Source organism: Tupaia chinensis, unplaced genomic scaffold, assembly GCF_000334495.1.
Source record: "Tupaia chinensis unplaced genomic scaffold, TupChi_1.0 Scaffold000320_1, whole genome shotgun sequence".
Taxonomy (NCBI): domain Eukaryota; kingdom Metazoa; phylum Chordata; class Mammalia; order Scandentia; family Tupaiidae; genus Tupaia; species Tupaia belangeri.
This window is the reverse complement of record NW_006159813.1, coordinates 5,491,791-5,509,599: the sequence shown is the minus strand read 5'-3', so window position 1 is coordinate 5,509,599 and position 17,809 is coordinate 5,491,791. Positions and strand designations below refer to the sequence as shown.

Below are 17,809 nucleotides of genomic sequence, written 5' to 3'. Positions count from 1 at the left end.
TGGGATACTCATGGTCAGGATGTGAGGGGTGCAGGCCAAGGTGGCATCTGTGGGAAGGAGGAGAACAGAAAGACCTTGGTAACCTGACGGCACCTAGTGGTATGGGTGGTGGACAGAGGAGGCGCAGAAGGGGCCCCTCCATTTTTATACCAGCAACCGGAGGGCTGACACCATGGACAAAAACGAGTTCAGGCTAGCTTGGCGGTGAGCTGAAGCGAGGACAGTGTTGGGTCCGTGTGACGTCAGGCATGGCGTTTCGGGGGAGGGACAGCGGCCGTTCTGTAAGGAAAGGCTGGTCAGGAGCCTCTAGGTATTGATGGAGTGTTACTCTCTCCTCTTCCCTCCAGAAAAGGAGAGTCACTTTGAATAAGCACTTTGAATTTCACAGTTCACTTTTGTTCAGCTAAGTTCACTCCCCTCCAAGTTTCGCTGTGTTTGCTCTGCCTCAGAGCTCTGTGTAAGTGGGGTTGGGAGCTGGAGCTCAGGTCCCGAAAATCCCCTCTGTCCCGCTCTCCCGATTGTGGCTTTGAAGGTGCTACAGGAAATGCCATGAGGACTGCACGGCCCGTCACACAGTTAGCGACAACCGGCATGACTACGGCAACTACGGTTCCTGCTTCATCCGCTTCTTCCTCTCGAAGTTCCCTTTCATTTTCTTCCTTTCACTCACCCTCTCTATGTTTCTGAAGGACATTGCCATCCTTTGATCCTTCTGTTCTGAACTGGCTGGTTCTTAATCATACACAGTCCGGAAATTCATGTGTGCTATCTCCAGTCTCCAGCAAACCGAGTGGCCTTACTCTGGAGAACAGCCGGAATTGTTTTTGGGGTGTCACATTGAGCCTGGTAGTTTTGGAGTAGAGGAGTACAAGTTACATATTCTGATAGAGGGTACTCATTAAAGACGATGTTCCTGAGGCCAGCTAGGGGCATGTAGGTTTAGGTGGCTGAATCCTGTGTGGCCAGCCATGCCGTTTGAGTCTCGGGGCTGACAGCTTGAAAAACATGCGGGGGGCGGGGGGGAACCAGCAGATGGCGTAGAGGTTACGCCATTGGACTCCCATGTAGCTGATTACAGTTCGAGTTCTGGACCCGGTGGCTTGAAACTCATGCTAGATGTGTGGACGTGTGTGCCTAAGATCCTGGGAGAATGAAAGAGAAGGGAATGCAGCATGGCCATCCCCTGGGTGGGGGGGGGGAGTTTTCACTATCCCTCTCACTGTGTCCGTCTTTCTCTCTGCCCGCCCCCTGGCAAGTGCATGCTTCTGAAGGCCAAAACCTCCTAAAACAAACAAAAATAAAATAAAATTTAAAAACACTCTGGGTACGTGTACATGTGAGCCCAAAATCATGAAAGGAGGGAGAGATAGAGGAGAAGAGATTGTCTCCACTCTGATGGGAAGCATCATTTGATGAATGACAGGAGTAATAGGGGGTCAGTGCCCTGAGTGGGCAAAGCTGGGGTGTCGCACATTTCAGCATGACCTTTCTCTGTGGGAGGTGCTCACGCTGGCGTACTCTCTCTAGCAAGCACACATGCCCTCTGGCCAAAATTTTTAAGAATAAAATAAAACTGATCCTCCAGCATCCTGGGAGCCAGCAGCCCCGCTTTGGCCGTGGCGATGTGAAGGTCGGCCTTCACTTGTACATTTCCGAGCCTAGGGACACGTGAGCATTTCTGTTTACTGGAGCCCCGGGGGTCCGACAGAGGGCCACCAGTCCAGTTTGAAGGCTCCTCTCTCCTGCGTGGCTCTTTCTGCCATGTGAACCCTCTGGACGCCATCCTGCAGGAGACAGCCAGATTCTCCACCCTGGGGCGCTGGCCCGACAGACGACCTGCGGATCGTGCAGTGTGTGTATCTGCTGTAGGTTAGTGACCTGGGGAAATGCTGCAGCTCTGAGTACATGAAGCACCCCTGGCGCAGAGCACTCTCAGTTGCTTTGTTAAGAAATCCCACTGTAGATGATTTTCTTCAGCTGGTTCCCAAATGTATCGTGTCATAGATTTCAGGGATTAAATAAAGCTCACAAGTTATCTTGCTCGACTCTGCGAAGAAACCCTGAAGGAACCATGGTGAGGGCCCCACGAAAACTGAGAGCCTCCTGAAAATCATCTGCCTTTCTTTGTGTGTGTGTGTGTACACATGTGTGTACATGTGTGTACATCATAGACTCTTTGAAGGCACTTCCATCCCTCACATACAAGTGCTATATGTGTGGACTGCAACCCTCGTAGCAGACATAAGGAACTTCGCTTGAAGACCCGAGCAGCAGGCAACACCCCACCTTGTCATCGGGCCATTCCATTGTCTGGGGGCCTTGTGTCTCAGCAAGTGCTGGCCCTGCCTCGGCTTCCATGGTGAGAATCATTTGCTGAGTGGCAGGAGGAATAGGGGTGAGTGCGCCTGTTCCCTAAGTGGGCAGAGCTGGGGGTGTCATGCATTTCAGCAAGAGCCTTTCACGAGAAGCTGGCATTGTCTGGCTACTAAAGGCAAGATTTAATTGTTTCAGCAAATCAATTAGTCTTTAGGGACTTTAATCAGTCAAATCTGATGCACGGGTGAGGTATGAGAAAGCTCGTGCCTCTAAGACCATTAGTCGTCGTGTCTCTGTAGCTAGCATCTGTGTGTGTAAATGCCGTCGCGCTTAGCAATTTCTGCTGTGAGCCCTTTAGAGGGAGAACTCAAGGTAGCAGGTTGGCCATAACAGGGTGAAAGGAAAGGCAAGGAGACGTACCCAGTCTCTTACTGTGTGTTTTCCATTCGAAACGGTCACCATTGTGCTGCGAGCATGGGAAGCGTGTCCGCAGCCTTCTGTCGCCGCGCTGACACTTCCCCTCTTAGAGTTCCTCATCACAGCAGTGCCGCAGGAGGGGCTCCACGCCAGCCGGAGCCTGCTCCCCATGGTTCTGAGGCTCTCCCCGTTCTCCCTTCAATCCCCTTTTGGAACCAAGTGTGTCCTTCTTTTCCAGATATACATCAGGGGACGTGCGGGTGTGGGACACCCGCACCTGGGACTACGTGGCCCCCCTCCTGGAATCCGAGTATGAGGAGGACGAGCCTGGAATGCAGCCATATGTCTCCTTTGTGAGGATAAACAGCTCGCTGGCGGTGGCGGCTTATGAGGATGGTAAGTAACCGCAACCCTCCTCCCTATTAAAGAAAAAAAAAAGCTTTACAAAAATTAAGCAGCTGCGGCTGCTCCCCGCACCTGGGACTACGTGGCCCCCCTCCTGGAATCCGAGTATGAGGAGGACGAGCCTGGAATGCAGCCATATGTCTCCTTTGTGAGGATAAACAGCTCGCTGGCGGTGGCGGCTTATGAGGATGGTAAGTAACCGCAACCCTCCTCCCTATTAAAGAAAAAAAAAAGCTTTACAAAAATTAAGCAGCTGCGGCTGCTCCCCCCGTAATCCCTCTATACGTACACGTGGGCACACACACATTTCACAAACACACACTCACTCTTGCCTTTATGTGAAGAAGTTGGCCAGTAACCCTCAGTGCATTAGTGGGCGTTGGAACACGGCGCCCATTAAAACTGGTGTTTAATTCCTCCTGGAACTGTCGGGCCGGGGGTGAGTGCCAGACACGAGGCTGGCCAAGCCATCTTAAGCAAATAACTTGTTTGGTGTAAAATATTAAATATACTTGGCCTACTTTTCCATTAGCCTCTGCTCAGTCCAAAGGAAGTGGTGAAAAGGGGGATAATAGACATAGATAATCCATCGGCAAATACGGAAATAGAAAAAGGAAAGTCAGTGCCTACCTCTCCCTGGCGCTCGCTTATCCTACAAGATAATTTCATGGTAACGCGGTGTCTCTCTGGCACCGATAGGAATCTTTCTGTGTGTGTGCCGCTGCAGGTTCGCCGAACTCACTAAGCGTAGTCTAAAATCAGTGTTATGTAAGTAAAGGAACAGTCTGTAGACCATGGCAGTTTGTAGATCGTGGACAATTAATGTCAGTGACCATGATACCCTGCATGCCTGCCTCTGACCTCTGTCATGTTGTCAAGTGTGAATTTGCAAAAAGCTTTGTTTTTCCACTTGCCTGCAAGTCGGCCTGCAGTGCGTTCCAGAACGTTCGTGTCCGCACCATGGCCTGCTGCAAACCTGCAGAGTCAGCACAGTGTAGTCAGTGGGCTCTGCGGGACACAGCTACAGTAAAGTAGTTCATGGGGAGTTGTATATCCACGTGCCATTTAAAAATAAAAATTAGGACTGAAATCTTGAGAACCCTTTTATTGCCTTAGAATATCATGAACTTTGTTCTTGTGGTTTGATGTTAGTAGATGCCGTTGATGGATTGTTTTCTTTGCAGCCTATAGAAATTCAACCAAGCTATTTCTGTGGCAGAATTGTTATTAATATTTCATATATTTTTATTGAGATCCCGGATAGATAGCAGAAGAGCAGCTTGAACATGTTTGCTATTTCACAAATTATCTATGCATTCTTTTCTGAAAAACGCCTATGCAAAGGTCAGAGTATTTTTTTTAGTTAGAATTTGTTTTAGAATCATCTAATAGCCTCCCCCTTCCCTGCACACACATTCTTCTACAGATGACTATGAAAGCCAGCTAAGTGACTTGCATCAGGTCGACGCCACTAGTGAGTCCCAACTCTGATTTTTGTCTCCCAGGGCATGCTGCGGTAGTAGCCCTGTTTATGTGACACTGAACGCAGGGACTTTTGTAAAAATGGACACCAGATCTATCTGCACACTGTCTTGTGAGCTTAAAAATACACCTCAAAATTATGTGCATGGTTGCTGCTAGTTTTTTGTTGTTGGTTAGAATTGTCTTTGTCACCGTTATGTGTGCTCTTGAACAGAAATATTACTCAAGTCCCAGCCCTGGTGGCTTGAAAAACGTGGTCCCACTGGAGTAGAGAAATGAGGGGAAGGGTTGCAGCTTGAGCATACTCCACTGGAGAAGGGGGGGAACTTTATCTCTCCCTCTTTCACCTTCCTTCTCTGGTGGCTGCACACCCCCTCTGACCAAAATAAATAAATAAAATAAAATAGATAGATAGGAGCCAGATGGTGGCAGAGCAGTAAAATGCAGTGGTCGTGGAAGCTGACTTACATGGGAAGGGTCTAGGTTAGGGATTGGAGAATCCCTTGAGTACATCAGACATGTGTGTCTGTGATCTGGACTAGCTGAAGTGGAGAGGTGGGGGTGGATCATGGCATTAAGACCCGATTGGGGTGCTATATCTCTGTCTCATGGTCTCTTTTTGTCTTGTTTGTTCATGGAATACGTATGTAAACTTACAAGAAATTTTCATAGTTAAAATTCAAACAGAGCAAGAATGTATATAAAGTATTTTTTAAAATGCATCAGAAAAGAAGTGCTGGGAACCGGCAGTTAGCATAATGGCTATGTTGCTGGACTCCCACGTAGTTGACTGCGGTTCGCATCCTGGACCCGGTGGCTTAAAACTCATGCTGGGCGCGTGTGCGTGCGTGCCCAAGATCCCGAGAGGAGAATCACAGCCATGCCTCCTGGGGGGTGATTTCTCACTTTCCCTCTGTCTCTCTCTGACAAGTGCACATGCCAATGGCAAAAAAACAAACAAAAAAAAAAAAGAAAGAAAGAAAGAAAAGAAAAGAAGTGCTGGGGCCAGAAGGTGGCGTTGTGATTAAGGCGTTGGATTCCCACATAAGTGATGGTAGTTCGAGAAGCTCCCACAGACCTGGCAGCTTCCTCACTTCCTCTCTCTTTCTTTCTTTGGTAAGTGCACATATCCTATAGAAAAATTAAATAATAATAATAATTCTTTGAGAAAGAAAGAAAGAGAGAGAAAGGAGGGAAGGAGGGTAGAAAGGAAGAAAGGAAAGAAGGAAGAAAAGAAAGAGAGAGTGAGAGAGAGAAAGAAAAAGAAAGAAACAGAAGCAGTAGGCGTTTTCCTCTGTGTTCCCCCCAGGCTCCCACACACAGGTACCACTCAATGCCTCTCTGCACCTTGACACATCTTGGTGATTTTCCACAGTAGCACTTGCAGGGTAATCCTTATTCTTTTTAATGCCTCTGTAGTATTGCATTATGTGGTTGTACTATCATTTATTTATTAGGTCTTTATCGATGCACATTTGCATTATTTTGTTATTAAAAAACAGTGCTGCAAGCGATACCCTTGCACAAATATCACAGTGGACTTGTGCAGCTCTGTCTATGGGGTAACTGGGAAAATGACTAGACTTGAGGGGTTGCAGGCTGTGGGGACTTTCTGTTATTAAATATTGCCAGACCGCCTTCTGCAAGTTTTCACCAGTATAGAGTCGCCAGGAAACTGTAGAACGACTGTTTGCTCATACACGTTGGGTGGGTGCGATCTCGTTTTTGCTTGCCTTTAATTGTAAATGTATGTGAAAATCTTCTCTTGGTGTTTTTAGCTGATCCTCCTGTTTCTTTCTCTGCAAATTGCTTGTTCTCGTCTTTCCTCATTTTTCTTTTGGGCTCCTACCTTTTTTCCTTGAAAAGAAAGGGCTGAGGAAATAACCCTGGTCATATGCATTTCATATTTTTTTTTCAGTTTATTTATTCAGTAGACTTTGTAGTTTATTTTTCTAGAAGGTAGCTTTGTAGTTTTAAGTTTTTAATACATAACTAAGTGGATTTTATTCTGTAATTTAATATTTTTGACTTTTTTCCACATGAGTACCTGCTACTTGTATTCTTCTGTTACTGTTTTGGCTTATTTTTTATATTTAAATCTTTTTTTTTTTTTTTTCTGAGCATTTTTTGCTATAGGGCATGTGTGCTTGCCAGAAAGACAGAGAGACAGAAAGCGAGAAATCACCCCTGAGGGATGGCCATACCGTAATCCCTTCTCCTCCATTCTCCTCTCGGGATCTTGGGCACGCGCACACACGCGCCCAGTGTGAGTTTAAGCCACTGGGTCTGGGCCTCGAACCGTGGTCAACTACATGGGAGTGCAGCGACATAGCCATTACACTTAACTGCTGGGCCCTATATTTAAATCTTAATATTGTTTTTGACTAAGTAATACACTTTTAGTGTTCAGAGACCAAAGCAATACCTAGAAACCTTGCATTTATCCACTTCTGACCACTCACTTAGAAGGTAGCCATAGTTTAAAATTTCTTGTACAGTTACACATCACATAACAGCATTTGGGTTAATGACAGACAACATATACAACAGTGGTCCCATAAGATTAAAATAAGCTACCCTATAGCCTAGGCATGCACTAAGCTGTTACATCTAAGGTTTGTAAGTACACTCTGTAATGTTTGCCCAACTATGAAATTGCAGGATGATGCGTTACTCAAAATAGTCCTCTGTCATTAAGCAGTGCATGACTGTCATTTCAGTAATTTGGCATTATAAGTACAAGCACATAGGAGTGTATGCTTACCCTCCCTCCTATTTTGTTAACAAAAGATAGCAGGCTACTTTCTACTGGTTGACACTAGTTTTTTTCACTTCATGATGTATCTTGAAGGGTTGTTGCTAACCGTGTAGAGTGCTTTCCCTTTTCACACCTGCATGGTATTCCATTACACGTGTATGAGCACTATGGTTTATTCAGGTTATATTGTTTTGCACTCTTACCAGCAAGGTATGACGTGTGCCCATTTTCCCATGGTTTTAACACCTGAGTGTATTGCCAACTTTTGGATATGTGTCAATTTGATAGATAAGGAAGGGTACCTGAATGTATCAGGTTGTCAGGAAAGTCATGGTATGTTTTTCCTATGCACAAATGGAGCACAACTTTTCCGACAACCCAGAAGTTTTAACTTACGTTTCTCAGTGAGAGAGGTCAACTTTTTCCACATGGGTGCCTGCTACGTGTCTTCTTCTGTTACTGTCTTGGCGTATTTTTTATATTTAAATCTTAATATTGAGTTCATCGTAGGTTAGTATGGGAGATGGATGTGAGTATACCTTTTTCCTAGCATTTCTCACCAGCCTGTCTCTCTGTCTCACTGGTTTGAGGTGCTGCCTTTCTGAGCTTTTAGGTGTGATTGTTTCTATCCAGGTCTGTTTCTGGACCTTGTTCTGTTTCAATTGGTCTGTCCAGAGGTCTGCATTTACATCACTATATTGGTGAGTCTTGTCCTTTGGGTTTCGCGTCATGCTCGGGAGGAGCATCTCTTTAAGATGACGGGCACCCTAGTGGGTCTGTGGCCGTGGCCGTGGCTTTCCATGGAGTCTGTACTTTGCTGCAAGTTCATTTCTGTCTGCAGGGCTGCTTCTGTCGTTGGTCCTCCATCACCGTCTGAGTTGTTACTGTTTCTGTGACAAACACCAACTTCGCATTGTTTCCCCAGAGCTCAGGTGGCATGGTCTTTGGTCTCCCTTCAGTCTAACAGATCGACACTGCGATGTTTCTACCAGCACAGTCACGAGTAGCTACCTCTGGGCAAAGACCCACTCAGATCATCAAACACGCTTTCACGCTGCTCCTTTCTGGGGGCAGTGCGCTGGCACTTTTTGGGCAGCAGCGTGGCAGAAAGAACATGAACCTCGTGGGGGCTGCTGTGTAAAACGGGCGACTGTGCCCCACAGAAGAGAAGAAGATAATAAAATGAGATAATGAACTTCAGCTCTCCAGTTGTGCCAAAGGGCAGCCCTGTGGCCGCTGAGCTCCCCTGCGAGCTGTAGGACACTGCTCTCCATAGAAAGACTCCCACCTGGTGGGAGTCCACGCAGACGGAGGCCACGCAGAGGAGGGAAGTCATCCCCCCGTCCTCTGCAGCCCCATGCCCTGAAGGAGCACTGTACATGCACCTGGGGTGTCGAGACTTGGCAAGGTGATCCACAGTTGTGATTTTTTGAATTCCAACCCACTGGCCTCATATTTCTTCTGCCTTGTTTCCGATTGTCAGCACTGGCCGTCCTCCAGTTTGATTTTACCACTAATTGTGTTGCACGTTACCGTACCGAAATGAATCAAATCAAAATGCTTTTCCTGGAGCATCAGATAAAGCAGGCGAAGGTTCTGAGTAATGAGCAGATGCTGCTAATGCAGGGACAGCGGAGACCTTGCCAGGACTCCATCTGCTCCATGCTTGCCTGCCTCTGGCCCCGAGCCACGGCATTAGGGAATGGCAGTGTGCTCGAAACCCACTCCCCGCTCCCAGACTTGGTCCCGAAAGCTCACGCTTTGGCGAGAAATGAGGTGACACACTTCTTAGGTGCAAAGAAGTTCTCATTTGTCCCCCAAGTGGAACGAGGGGAGACAAGATCCAGTGCACATTAGCGTGTCGGACCCTCAGTGGGACAGCTGACAGCCCTCTTTCTGTGGGGCCATCAAGCAGGGCAGAGTGGCTTACCCACCTCTGCAGCGCGCCCAGTGCAATTGTCTGAACACACACATGCTCCATTGTCCCACACTGTGCCTGCCTCGGGCCGAAGTGGTGGTGATTTCTCAGTTACTGACACCTTAACAATGAGCGAGGAGGGTCTCTCTAAAGTGCTTTTTAGCAGTGAACTGTAGGCCACGTTTCAGTTACATGACTGGTTCTAGGTGCTTCTAAAGTTTCATTTATTCTTTTACGTATAATGAAAAATCAGCTCTTCCATAGTGTTGCTTATCGCTCTTGATTGTCGATGACATTTGGATGTGACGACATGCTCGCTGATGGAAGCGGCGGTCCTTCTCTACCCATGACCCACACCATAGTTTTGGAAGTGGGTTATTGACATGCTGAAGCATTGATTGGAGAAGGCGAGGACAGTTGGCCATGGGCCGCGGAGAGTGCTGGTGTTTTTAAAGCCTGGCTTTTCTGGTAGTCCTCCTCTTACGCATTTCAATAATCCATTCTCGCCTGATGCCATTACCTACCCGTAGGTCTAGGAGTCTGTTTGTCCTCACACTGGCTTAATGAAACAACTTATTAACCAAAACAAAACAAAACAAAAACAGAAAATGGCAGGTAAAGTCTTTTTTTCTTAATTTTCCCCCCTTCTGCCATCGGGCAAGTGCACTTGCTAGAAGAGACAGAGGGAGAAGGAAAAATGAGAAATCACTCCCCTGCCAGGAGGGATGGCCATGCCACAGTCCCTTCTCCTCCACTCTCCTCTTGGGACTCTGGTGCACATACACACATGCCTGGCATGTTTTCAGGCCACTGAGTATAGGACTTGAATTGCGGAGTTATCCATATGGGATCCAGCGCCTAAACCACCACTACCTGGTGGCCTCAGGTAAAGTCCTTTTAAAAGATAGGACATGTTTATAAATTTAAACAGTTTTCTTAGCAGTAGGAATGCTCACATTTTAAAGATACTCAGAGAAGAGTTAAGATTTAAATACAGACTTCTGGGACCAGCAGATGGCATAATGGTTACTTGGCTGGACTCCCACATGTTCGACCATGGTTTGAGGCCCAGACCTGGTGGCTTGAAACTCACACTGGGTGCATGTGCATGCATGCCCAAAATCCTGAGAGGAGAAGGGATTGTGGCATGGCCATCCCCCTCCCCACCCCCCCCCCCGCCCGGGGAGTGATTTCTCACTTTCTGCCTTTGTCTTGTGCCAGCAAGTATATGTGCCCTATAATAAAAATAAAAAAAAAAAAAAAAAAAAAAAATGTAAATGCAGACTTCTGGACTGAGGGTATTTGTCATTTAGAAACCTTCTTTGGGGACCAGCAGTTGGCGTAATTAATGGCTATGTCACTGAACTCCCATGTAGTCGACTGTGGTTCGAATCCTGGACCTGGTGGCTTAAGCTCACACCGGGCGCATTTGCGTGCGTGCCCAAGATCCTGAGAGGAGAATAGAGGAGAAGGGATTGCAGCGTGGCCATCCCCCCGGGGGGTGATTTCTTGCTTTCTGTCTCTCTGTCTCTCTCTGTCTTTCTGGCAAGCGAAAACCTCTCCCTCCTCTCCCCCCCAAAAAAGAAACCTTTCTTCTTTTTTTTTTAGTTGCCAGAGGGCACATGTGCTCACTATAAAGAGGCAAAGAAACAGAGAAAGCACCCCTCAGTGGGGTGGTTGTGCCATGGTCCCTTCCCCATCTCTCCACATTTTTGGGATTTGGGCATGCACTCACTTGTGCCTAGTGTGTGTTTCAAGCTACCAGCTCTAGAATCCACACCATGCAGTTAGCTATGTGGAATCAGACTCCCTTAACCACTAGGCTTCAGGGCCAGCTCTGGAAGTCTTTCTGAAGGCATTGAACTTTAAAGATGACTCTACCAGGCATGGTGTTAGATTTTGTGTAATGAGTAAGCTGTAGAGACTGTATTATCTGATTGAAGAAATTGCTGAAAGTACCTTTTAAAGGTTTTTATAATTTTCCATGAGAAAAGCTTGAAATTATATGAGGACGACTACTGCTACTTTTTTTTGTTTTGGAGAGGTTTTTGCTATAGGGCGCATGCACTTGCCAGAAAGACAGACAGAAAGTGAGAAATCACCCCCCAGGGGCAATGGCCACACCGCAATCCCTTCTCCTCCATTCTCCTCTTGGGATCTCAGGCATGCACGCACACGCGCCCTGCATGAGTTTAAGCTACCGGGTCCGGGATTCAAACCACGGTCGACTATGTAGGAGTCCAGCCATTACTCCAACTCTGGTCCTCAAGTTATATGAAGACTTCTAAAGTCTGTGAAGAATTGCATTAGAGGATAATTTTATCTTGATGCAGAAAAATTAGAAATTCATGTGCAGTTTTTTCATAATACACATTTTCAAGAACTTTTTGAAGAACCTACATATATGCTTTGGACTGAGTGTGCATTGTAGCTGAGTAACGGAGCCGCTCTCCTCAAAGGGAAGTCCACAGGCGTGATCTCGGGTGGGAGCTGTGTGATGTCTAGGATTTTTTTTAACCTCAGAAGGCACGTACACTTGCTGGAAAGAGCGGGGAGAGAAAGAGCGGGAATGTAAGAAGGTGCTTGCGCCCATGGGGGATGGTCATATTGCGGTCCCTTCTCCACGTCTACCTCGTTTTGGGGATTCGGGGGGCATGCCTGCACACGTGCCAAGTGTATTTTTCAAGTTGCCAGGTCTGGGACTTGAATCATGGAGTTGGCCACATGATGTCCTGCTGTCTTAACCACCAGGCTACAGGCTGGTCCTCTAGGGAATTAAAAAAAAAAATTGGTGTTTTTATTTTTATAGTAATGTAATTTTTAAAAATGTGCCCAAATTTGTATGTACTTACTAGGGGGGAGACAGAAAACAGAGGGAAAGTGAGGAAGTACCCTCCCCCCGGGGAATGATCACGTCACAATCCTTTCTCCTCTGTTTATCCTTTTGGGATTTTGGACATATGCACACATGCCTGCCATGTTTTTCAAGCTGCCGGGTCCAGGACTCAGACCACATAGTTGGCCATGTGGGATCTAGCTACCTTAGCCACCTGTTGGCCCTCATTAGACCTTTCGACTTTGTGACTGAATCATGCTGTGGGATCGCAGCCTCTCCGGTGTGTTCCTGGGTGGCTGATCCCAAGTGATCACATACACACTGAGCTGGCCTTGTGATGAGTTTTCATGCTGAGGGGTCCACAGAGAAATTCTTGGGGGATGCACAAGCTCTCAAATTTAAGAAACAGAGGGAAGGGACATTTTTGTGCTATTAGGCACAGAATAGCAGATGACTAAGTTTATGAATTTTTGAAGTTGCTAGTAAAAGTAATTTGAAATATTTTTCTCATGCAGAAAAAAGTGGCATGCTGAATTTCTACAATAATACAATAGTTAGTCCTTTGTTTTATTGGGGGTAATTTTACTGAAAACTGACTTTTAGCAATTCACAGTACGATACCTATGTTCAAAGGCGCTGTCCTGTCTCATTGCCGTTGAGGATAAAAGCTGACAGGAGCAATAAATAGCACAGGTAGCTTTGGGGAGCTAGTTTAGACTAGAGAAATGAATTGTCCGTGTTCGTAAGTATACCTAACTGAGCATAAATTTGCTTTCTCGAGGAAGATAAATTGAATTTTAATTTAAACTCAAGAATTTAATTTTCCTTTTAATACTTTTGGTTTGGGCTATAGTGTTTATTCTGTTTTAAACCCCTGGGGCTTTAGCAAAGCTGGAATTAGTGTATTTGTGGAATGAATGTAGCTTTGTTTTAAAAGCAAAATGTGTTGGCTTGGCTGCCTTTTCATTGAAAAATCCATTAGGCAGGCCCGAGTGGAGTAGGAGGGTGGCCCACCAGGGCCTTGGACAGCGTGGGGGGAGTCTGAGCGAAGCAGCAGCTGGTGGGCTTGAGAGGTTGGCAACACGGAGGGAGCTGGGGCAGGTGAGTATGTCCCATTAATGAGCGCCAGGTTTCTCACTATGAGAGAAGGAAGGGACAGGCATGGCAAGGGGATGATAACCAGAATGAACCCTGAGCAGCCGGACTGAAATAGGGAATGTCAGTGTGGAGTTAATGGCTTCCAATATACAGAAAAAAGTGAACAGCGCGCGTCCGTGTGTGTAGCTGTGTTTATTGCTGTCCGAGCTCTGTGGGCTGGAAGGTGTAGAAGCAACACTGCCCAGGAGGAAAGAGCACACCTAGTGCCCAACTCCTGGAAATGCGCCTCTCTGCTAAAAGAACTAGGCTGTCTGGAGAAATGGCTGACTCCAAGGCTGGGGCAAGGAAAAAACAAGGAAGTCTGGAACTTCTGTACCAGGAAGTAAAGAAGTGCTTGAGGAGTGATGGTGACATGTCAAAGGAGCACAGAAGCAAGCCTCGAGGTGCTCCCACCGGCCAAAGATGGGCGTTTCAAGTATCACATTTTGATAGTAACAGGTTATAACCCAATGGATAAAAGAGAAACTCGTGAGCACACACTAATAGAAATAAATTGAGGACCAGCAGGTGGCGTGATGGTTAAGGTGCTGGACACTCCCACATGGCTAACCATGGTTCGAGTCCTAGACCTGGTGACTTGCTTTCTCACTTTCCCTCTTTCTCTCTCTGTGTGTCTCTCTGGTCAAATTAAAATAAAATGAATGAATAAAAGTAAATAAATAATTCTTTTAAAAAAGAAATGAATAAACAAAAACAGAGGAGGAAAAAAGTCAGCTGTTGCATATGGAAAGAAAGGATTAAAAAACCACTAACGGGCCACCACCATGGTAGTAATTAATTCAGACGGAACAAACCAGTTGATTCTAAAACTGGTGGATAAGAATGAGTCGAGGGATCAGCTTTTACAGTCTCGAAGAATCTCCCCACTTTCTAATGAAAGGGGAGAAAAGTAGCTTTGCAATGGCGGTGCAAGTTGTCCCGTGCCATAGAAGGTCATGAGGAGAGGGTGGAGTTACTTCTGTGATATTTCAGTCCAAAACGCACAACCTGGTCCATTCACGAGGAAGTACTGGACAAACCCAAGTTAAGGGATATTCCACAGAATTAAAGCCTGAGCTCTTTAAAAGCGTCAAGGCCGTGGAAGTCCAGGACGGTGAAAGGAAATGCTCCAGTTTGTGGGAGATGTGAGTGACTGGATAGCAGGTTGCAGTGTGGCATCCTGACGAGGGGCCTTTCTTGGGAAAATTGGCAGTGGAACCTGAGCTGCAGGTACGTGGCAGTTCTTGTGACTTTTATAGAATTTTGAAATTGTTTAAAAGTTAAAAACAAAACAAAGCTTTTGTTCCTGATCAAGATAACATCCTAGAACCTGGATTTATCTTTCTGCCATAAATTACTGGAAAACTGGGCAAAATATATTAAGTCATAGTTTTCAGCCATTAGAGAACAGCCCAGGACTGTGGTTCCTTTGAGAATAAAGTGAGGCCTACGGTCATGCTAACTTACCAACGGGAAACAAATCCATTTAGGGAAGGGGGACCGGAACTCGTGGATGGCCTTGCTGAGCTGAGACACCGATTCGAGTTCAAGGAAGCCAAGGTGGATAAAATGTATGGGCCAGAGTTTCAGAGAGGAGGAGGCCTCCGAGAGGGAGAAGTGCAGAGATCCACTGAGGAGTCCCTCCCGCCTTTGACCACGTACTGCCACGTACTGCTCTGCATGTGTGCAAGAGCAGGGAAGTAAGGAGAAGGCAAGGCTAGGGGTAACCTGCATTCTTGTAATAAATGGCTCGTGGAGTGGAAATTCTCATAAGGATATCACATTTTAGCAGTGGGGCCAAATTAGCACTAGACCAAACACTTCCTGAAATCTCTTAAAAAAAGAAAATAAATCACTAAAGAAGCCAGACGATTGAAAATATCTTGATTTTGCATCAAAAGAGAGAAAATACACTATTTCATAGAACACAGCAAAACCCAGAAACCAACTGTGTAAAATTCACAATGTCTGTCATCTAATTAAAAAAAAAACAACTAAGCTTGCAGGGGCCAACAGGTGGCATGAAGGTGAAGGCAGCTGTATCCCGCATGGCTGACTGCATAGTTCTAGTCCTGGCCCCAACAGTTTCCTAAAATCAGAAACAAGGCAAGAATGTACTTCTATTTAATACTGTGCTGGAAGTCCTAGTTAGTGCAGAAAGGCAAGAAGGAACAAAAATTAAAAGGGCATACAGATAGGAAAGGAAGAAATAAAAATGCCTATGGATAAATTATGTATAAAATCTTAAGCAGGCAACAAAAACTAGACTAAAAAACTAGACTCGCCCAACTTTACTAGAACCTAGTATCTTTAGTAATGTCACTGGCCATAAGGTCAAATACAAAAGTCCGTAAGTGCATTGTATTTCTTCAAGTTAGCAAAAAAAACAAATTGGCAATTAGTTGTTCTTTAGAAATATAAGATACTTAAGGGTTAGTTCAGCATAGTATCTTTTTTTTTTTGGAGAGGTTTTTGCTATAGGGCACCTGTGCTCGCCAGAAAGACAGAGACAGAGAGACAGAAAGCAAGAAATCACCCCCCAGGGGGATGGCCACGCCGCAATCCCTTCTCCTCCATTTTCCTCTCTGGATCTTGGGCATGCGTGCACATGCGCCCAGCATGAGTTTAAGCCACCAGGTCCAGGACTCGAACCACAGTTGACTACGTGGGAGTTCAGCGACATAGCCATTACGCTAACTTCTGGTCCCAACAGCATAATATCTTTAAGACCTGCCTGCATGCTGAAAACTATAAAATACCACGGGGTGGGGGGGATTAAGAAAAGCCCAAATAAGTGGGGAGTGTGTTATGTTGATGAATTGGAAGAGTGAATGCTGTTAATATGTCAGTTCTCACCTGCTTGATCTAGAAATTCAACCTAATCCCAATAACAATCCAAGTGGTTTTTTTGTTTGTTTGTTTGGGGGGGGGCGTAAAAAATTGATTAGCTGCTTCTAAATTTTAAGATCTAAAGCATTAAAAATCTTGCCCAGCCATGGTAATGTGATGGCGGAGGCCATGTGGGAAGGTCCTGGATTCGCAGTCTTACTCATCGGTTGCAAGTGCAGCTTCCAGAATGATTCCCTTTTACTTTTATTCCTAGTCCTTAGGCAGCAGAGTGCAGCTCTAGGCTAATGGTCTGCTGGAAGATTGCGGATGCAAGCATGGGACCTGCGGCATCTGGGAAAAGTGTGAACTTCATTGAACTTTTTTCAAGTCCCTCCATGAGTTAGGCCTTTTTTTTTTTTTTTTTTTTTTTTAAACCCCTTTTTTTTTCTTATAAACCAAGACAGGGGAAAGACAATGTTGATGAATTGGAAGAGTGAATGCTGTTAATATGTCAGTTCTCACCTGCTTGATCTAGAAATTCAACCTAATCCCAATAACAATCCAAGTGGTTTTTTTGTTTGTTTGTTTGGGGGGGGGCGTAAAAAATTGATTAGCTGCTTCTAAATTTTAAGATCTAAAGCATTAAAAATCTTGCCCAGCCATGGTAATGTGATGGCGGAGGCCATGTGGGAAGGTCCTGGATTCGCAGTCTTACTCATCGGTTGCAAGTGCAGCTTCCAGAATGATTCCCTTTTACTTTTATTCCTAGTCCTTAGGCAGCAGAGTGCAGCTCTAGGCTAATGGTCTGCTGGAAGATTGCGGATGCAAGCATGGGACCTGCGGCATCTGGGAAAAGTGTGAACTTCATTGAACTTTTTTCAAGTCCCTCCATGAGTTAGGCCTTTTTTTTTTTTTTTTTTTTTTTTCAAACTCATTATTTTTCATGAGAAACCAAGACAGGGGAAAGAGACATGGCGTGATGCACCCCAGTCTCAACTGGCCTGGATCACAGGTACCTGGACCTGAGTTCTCAGGGAGGTTTCAGGATGCAAACCCGGGAACTCTCCCATGTGGGTCTAGCGGTGTTACTGCTGCCCCTCCACATGGCCCCTGTTAGCTTTCTTCATGGCCCTCGTTTGTGCCGACGGTTCTTGCTCTGGCTTCTCTTCCCTGAGAGCAAAGCTTCTTTTTGTCCTTGCAAACGGCATACTACCTTCTCCTCTCTGGCCTGCATTTCAGAGTGGCGTCGGATGGGCTTCATGAATGAAGAGAGGTACACGTTTAAGTGAGTGCTATGGAGGTATTTAACATTTTTTGTTCAAGTGGTTTTTTCCGTTCTTACAGAATTTTTTTTTTTCGATTCCTGTTTAATTTCTGATAGACAAGTGTTTACATATATGGCGGAACTTGAGATTGCCAGCTGTCTTTTTATAGTCAGCTTCATACAGTGTCTCCGAACACAGCTAATTGATCTATTTAACCATTATGACGCTGAGACCACGCTTCAGGCGTTTATCGTGCACGCTCAAGAGGATAGGTGCTCATGGCTAAATAGGTCCTAATGCAGAAAGCGCCAAAGACCGCAAGACCAGCCCCAGTTCCAGGAGTGACCAGTCTGTGACGATTTCTAAGCCGTAAACCTATGTTAAATGTTATGGTTAATGGAAAAGATCAAAGGGGAGGGGCAATCCCAATTGTGGTTTTCTCCAAA

The 17,809-nt window shown here is 45.8% G+C and overlaps 1 protein-coding gene across 1 annotated transcript in view; it reads left to right on the top strand.

The window, feature by feature from the left end:
• The window catches only part of FBXW8 (F-box and WD repeat domain containing 8), a 136,955-nt gene that overhangs the window by 60,966 nt on the left and 58,180 nt on the right, over window positions 1-17,809 (top strand). The window contains exon 5 of the mRNA XM_006151574.3: window positions 2,972-3,129. Within this exon, the coding sequence (XP_006151636.1) occupies window positions 2,972-3,129 (158 nt within the window). The remainder of the gene's footprint in view (window positions 1-2,971; window positions 3,130-17,809) is intronic.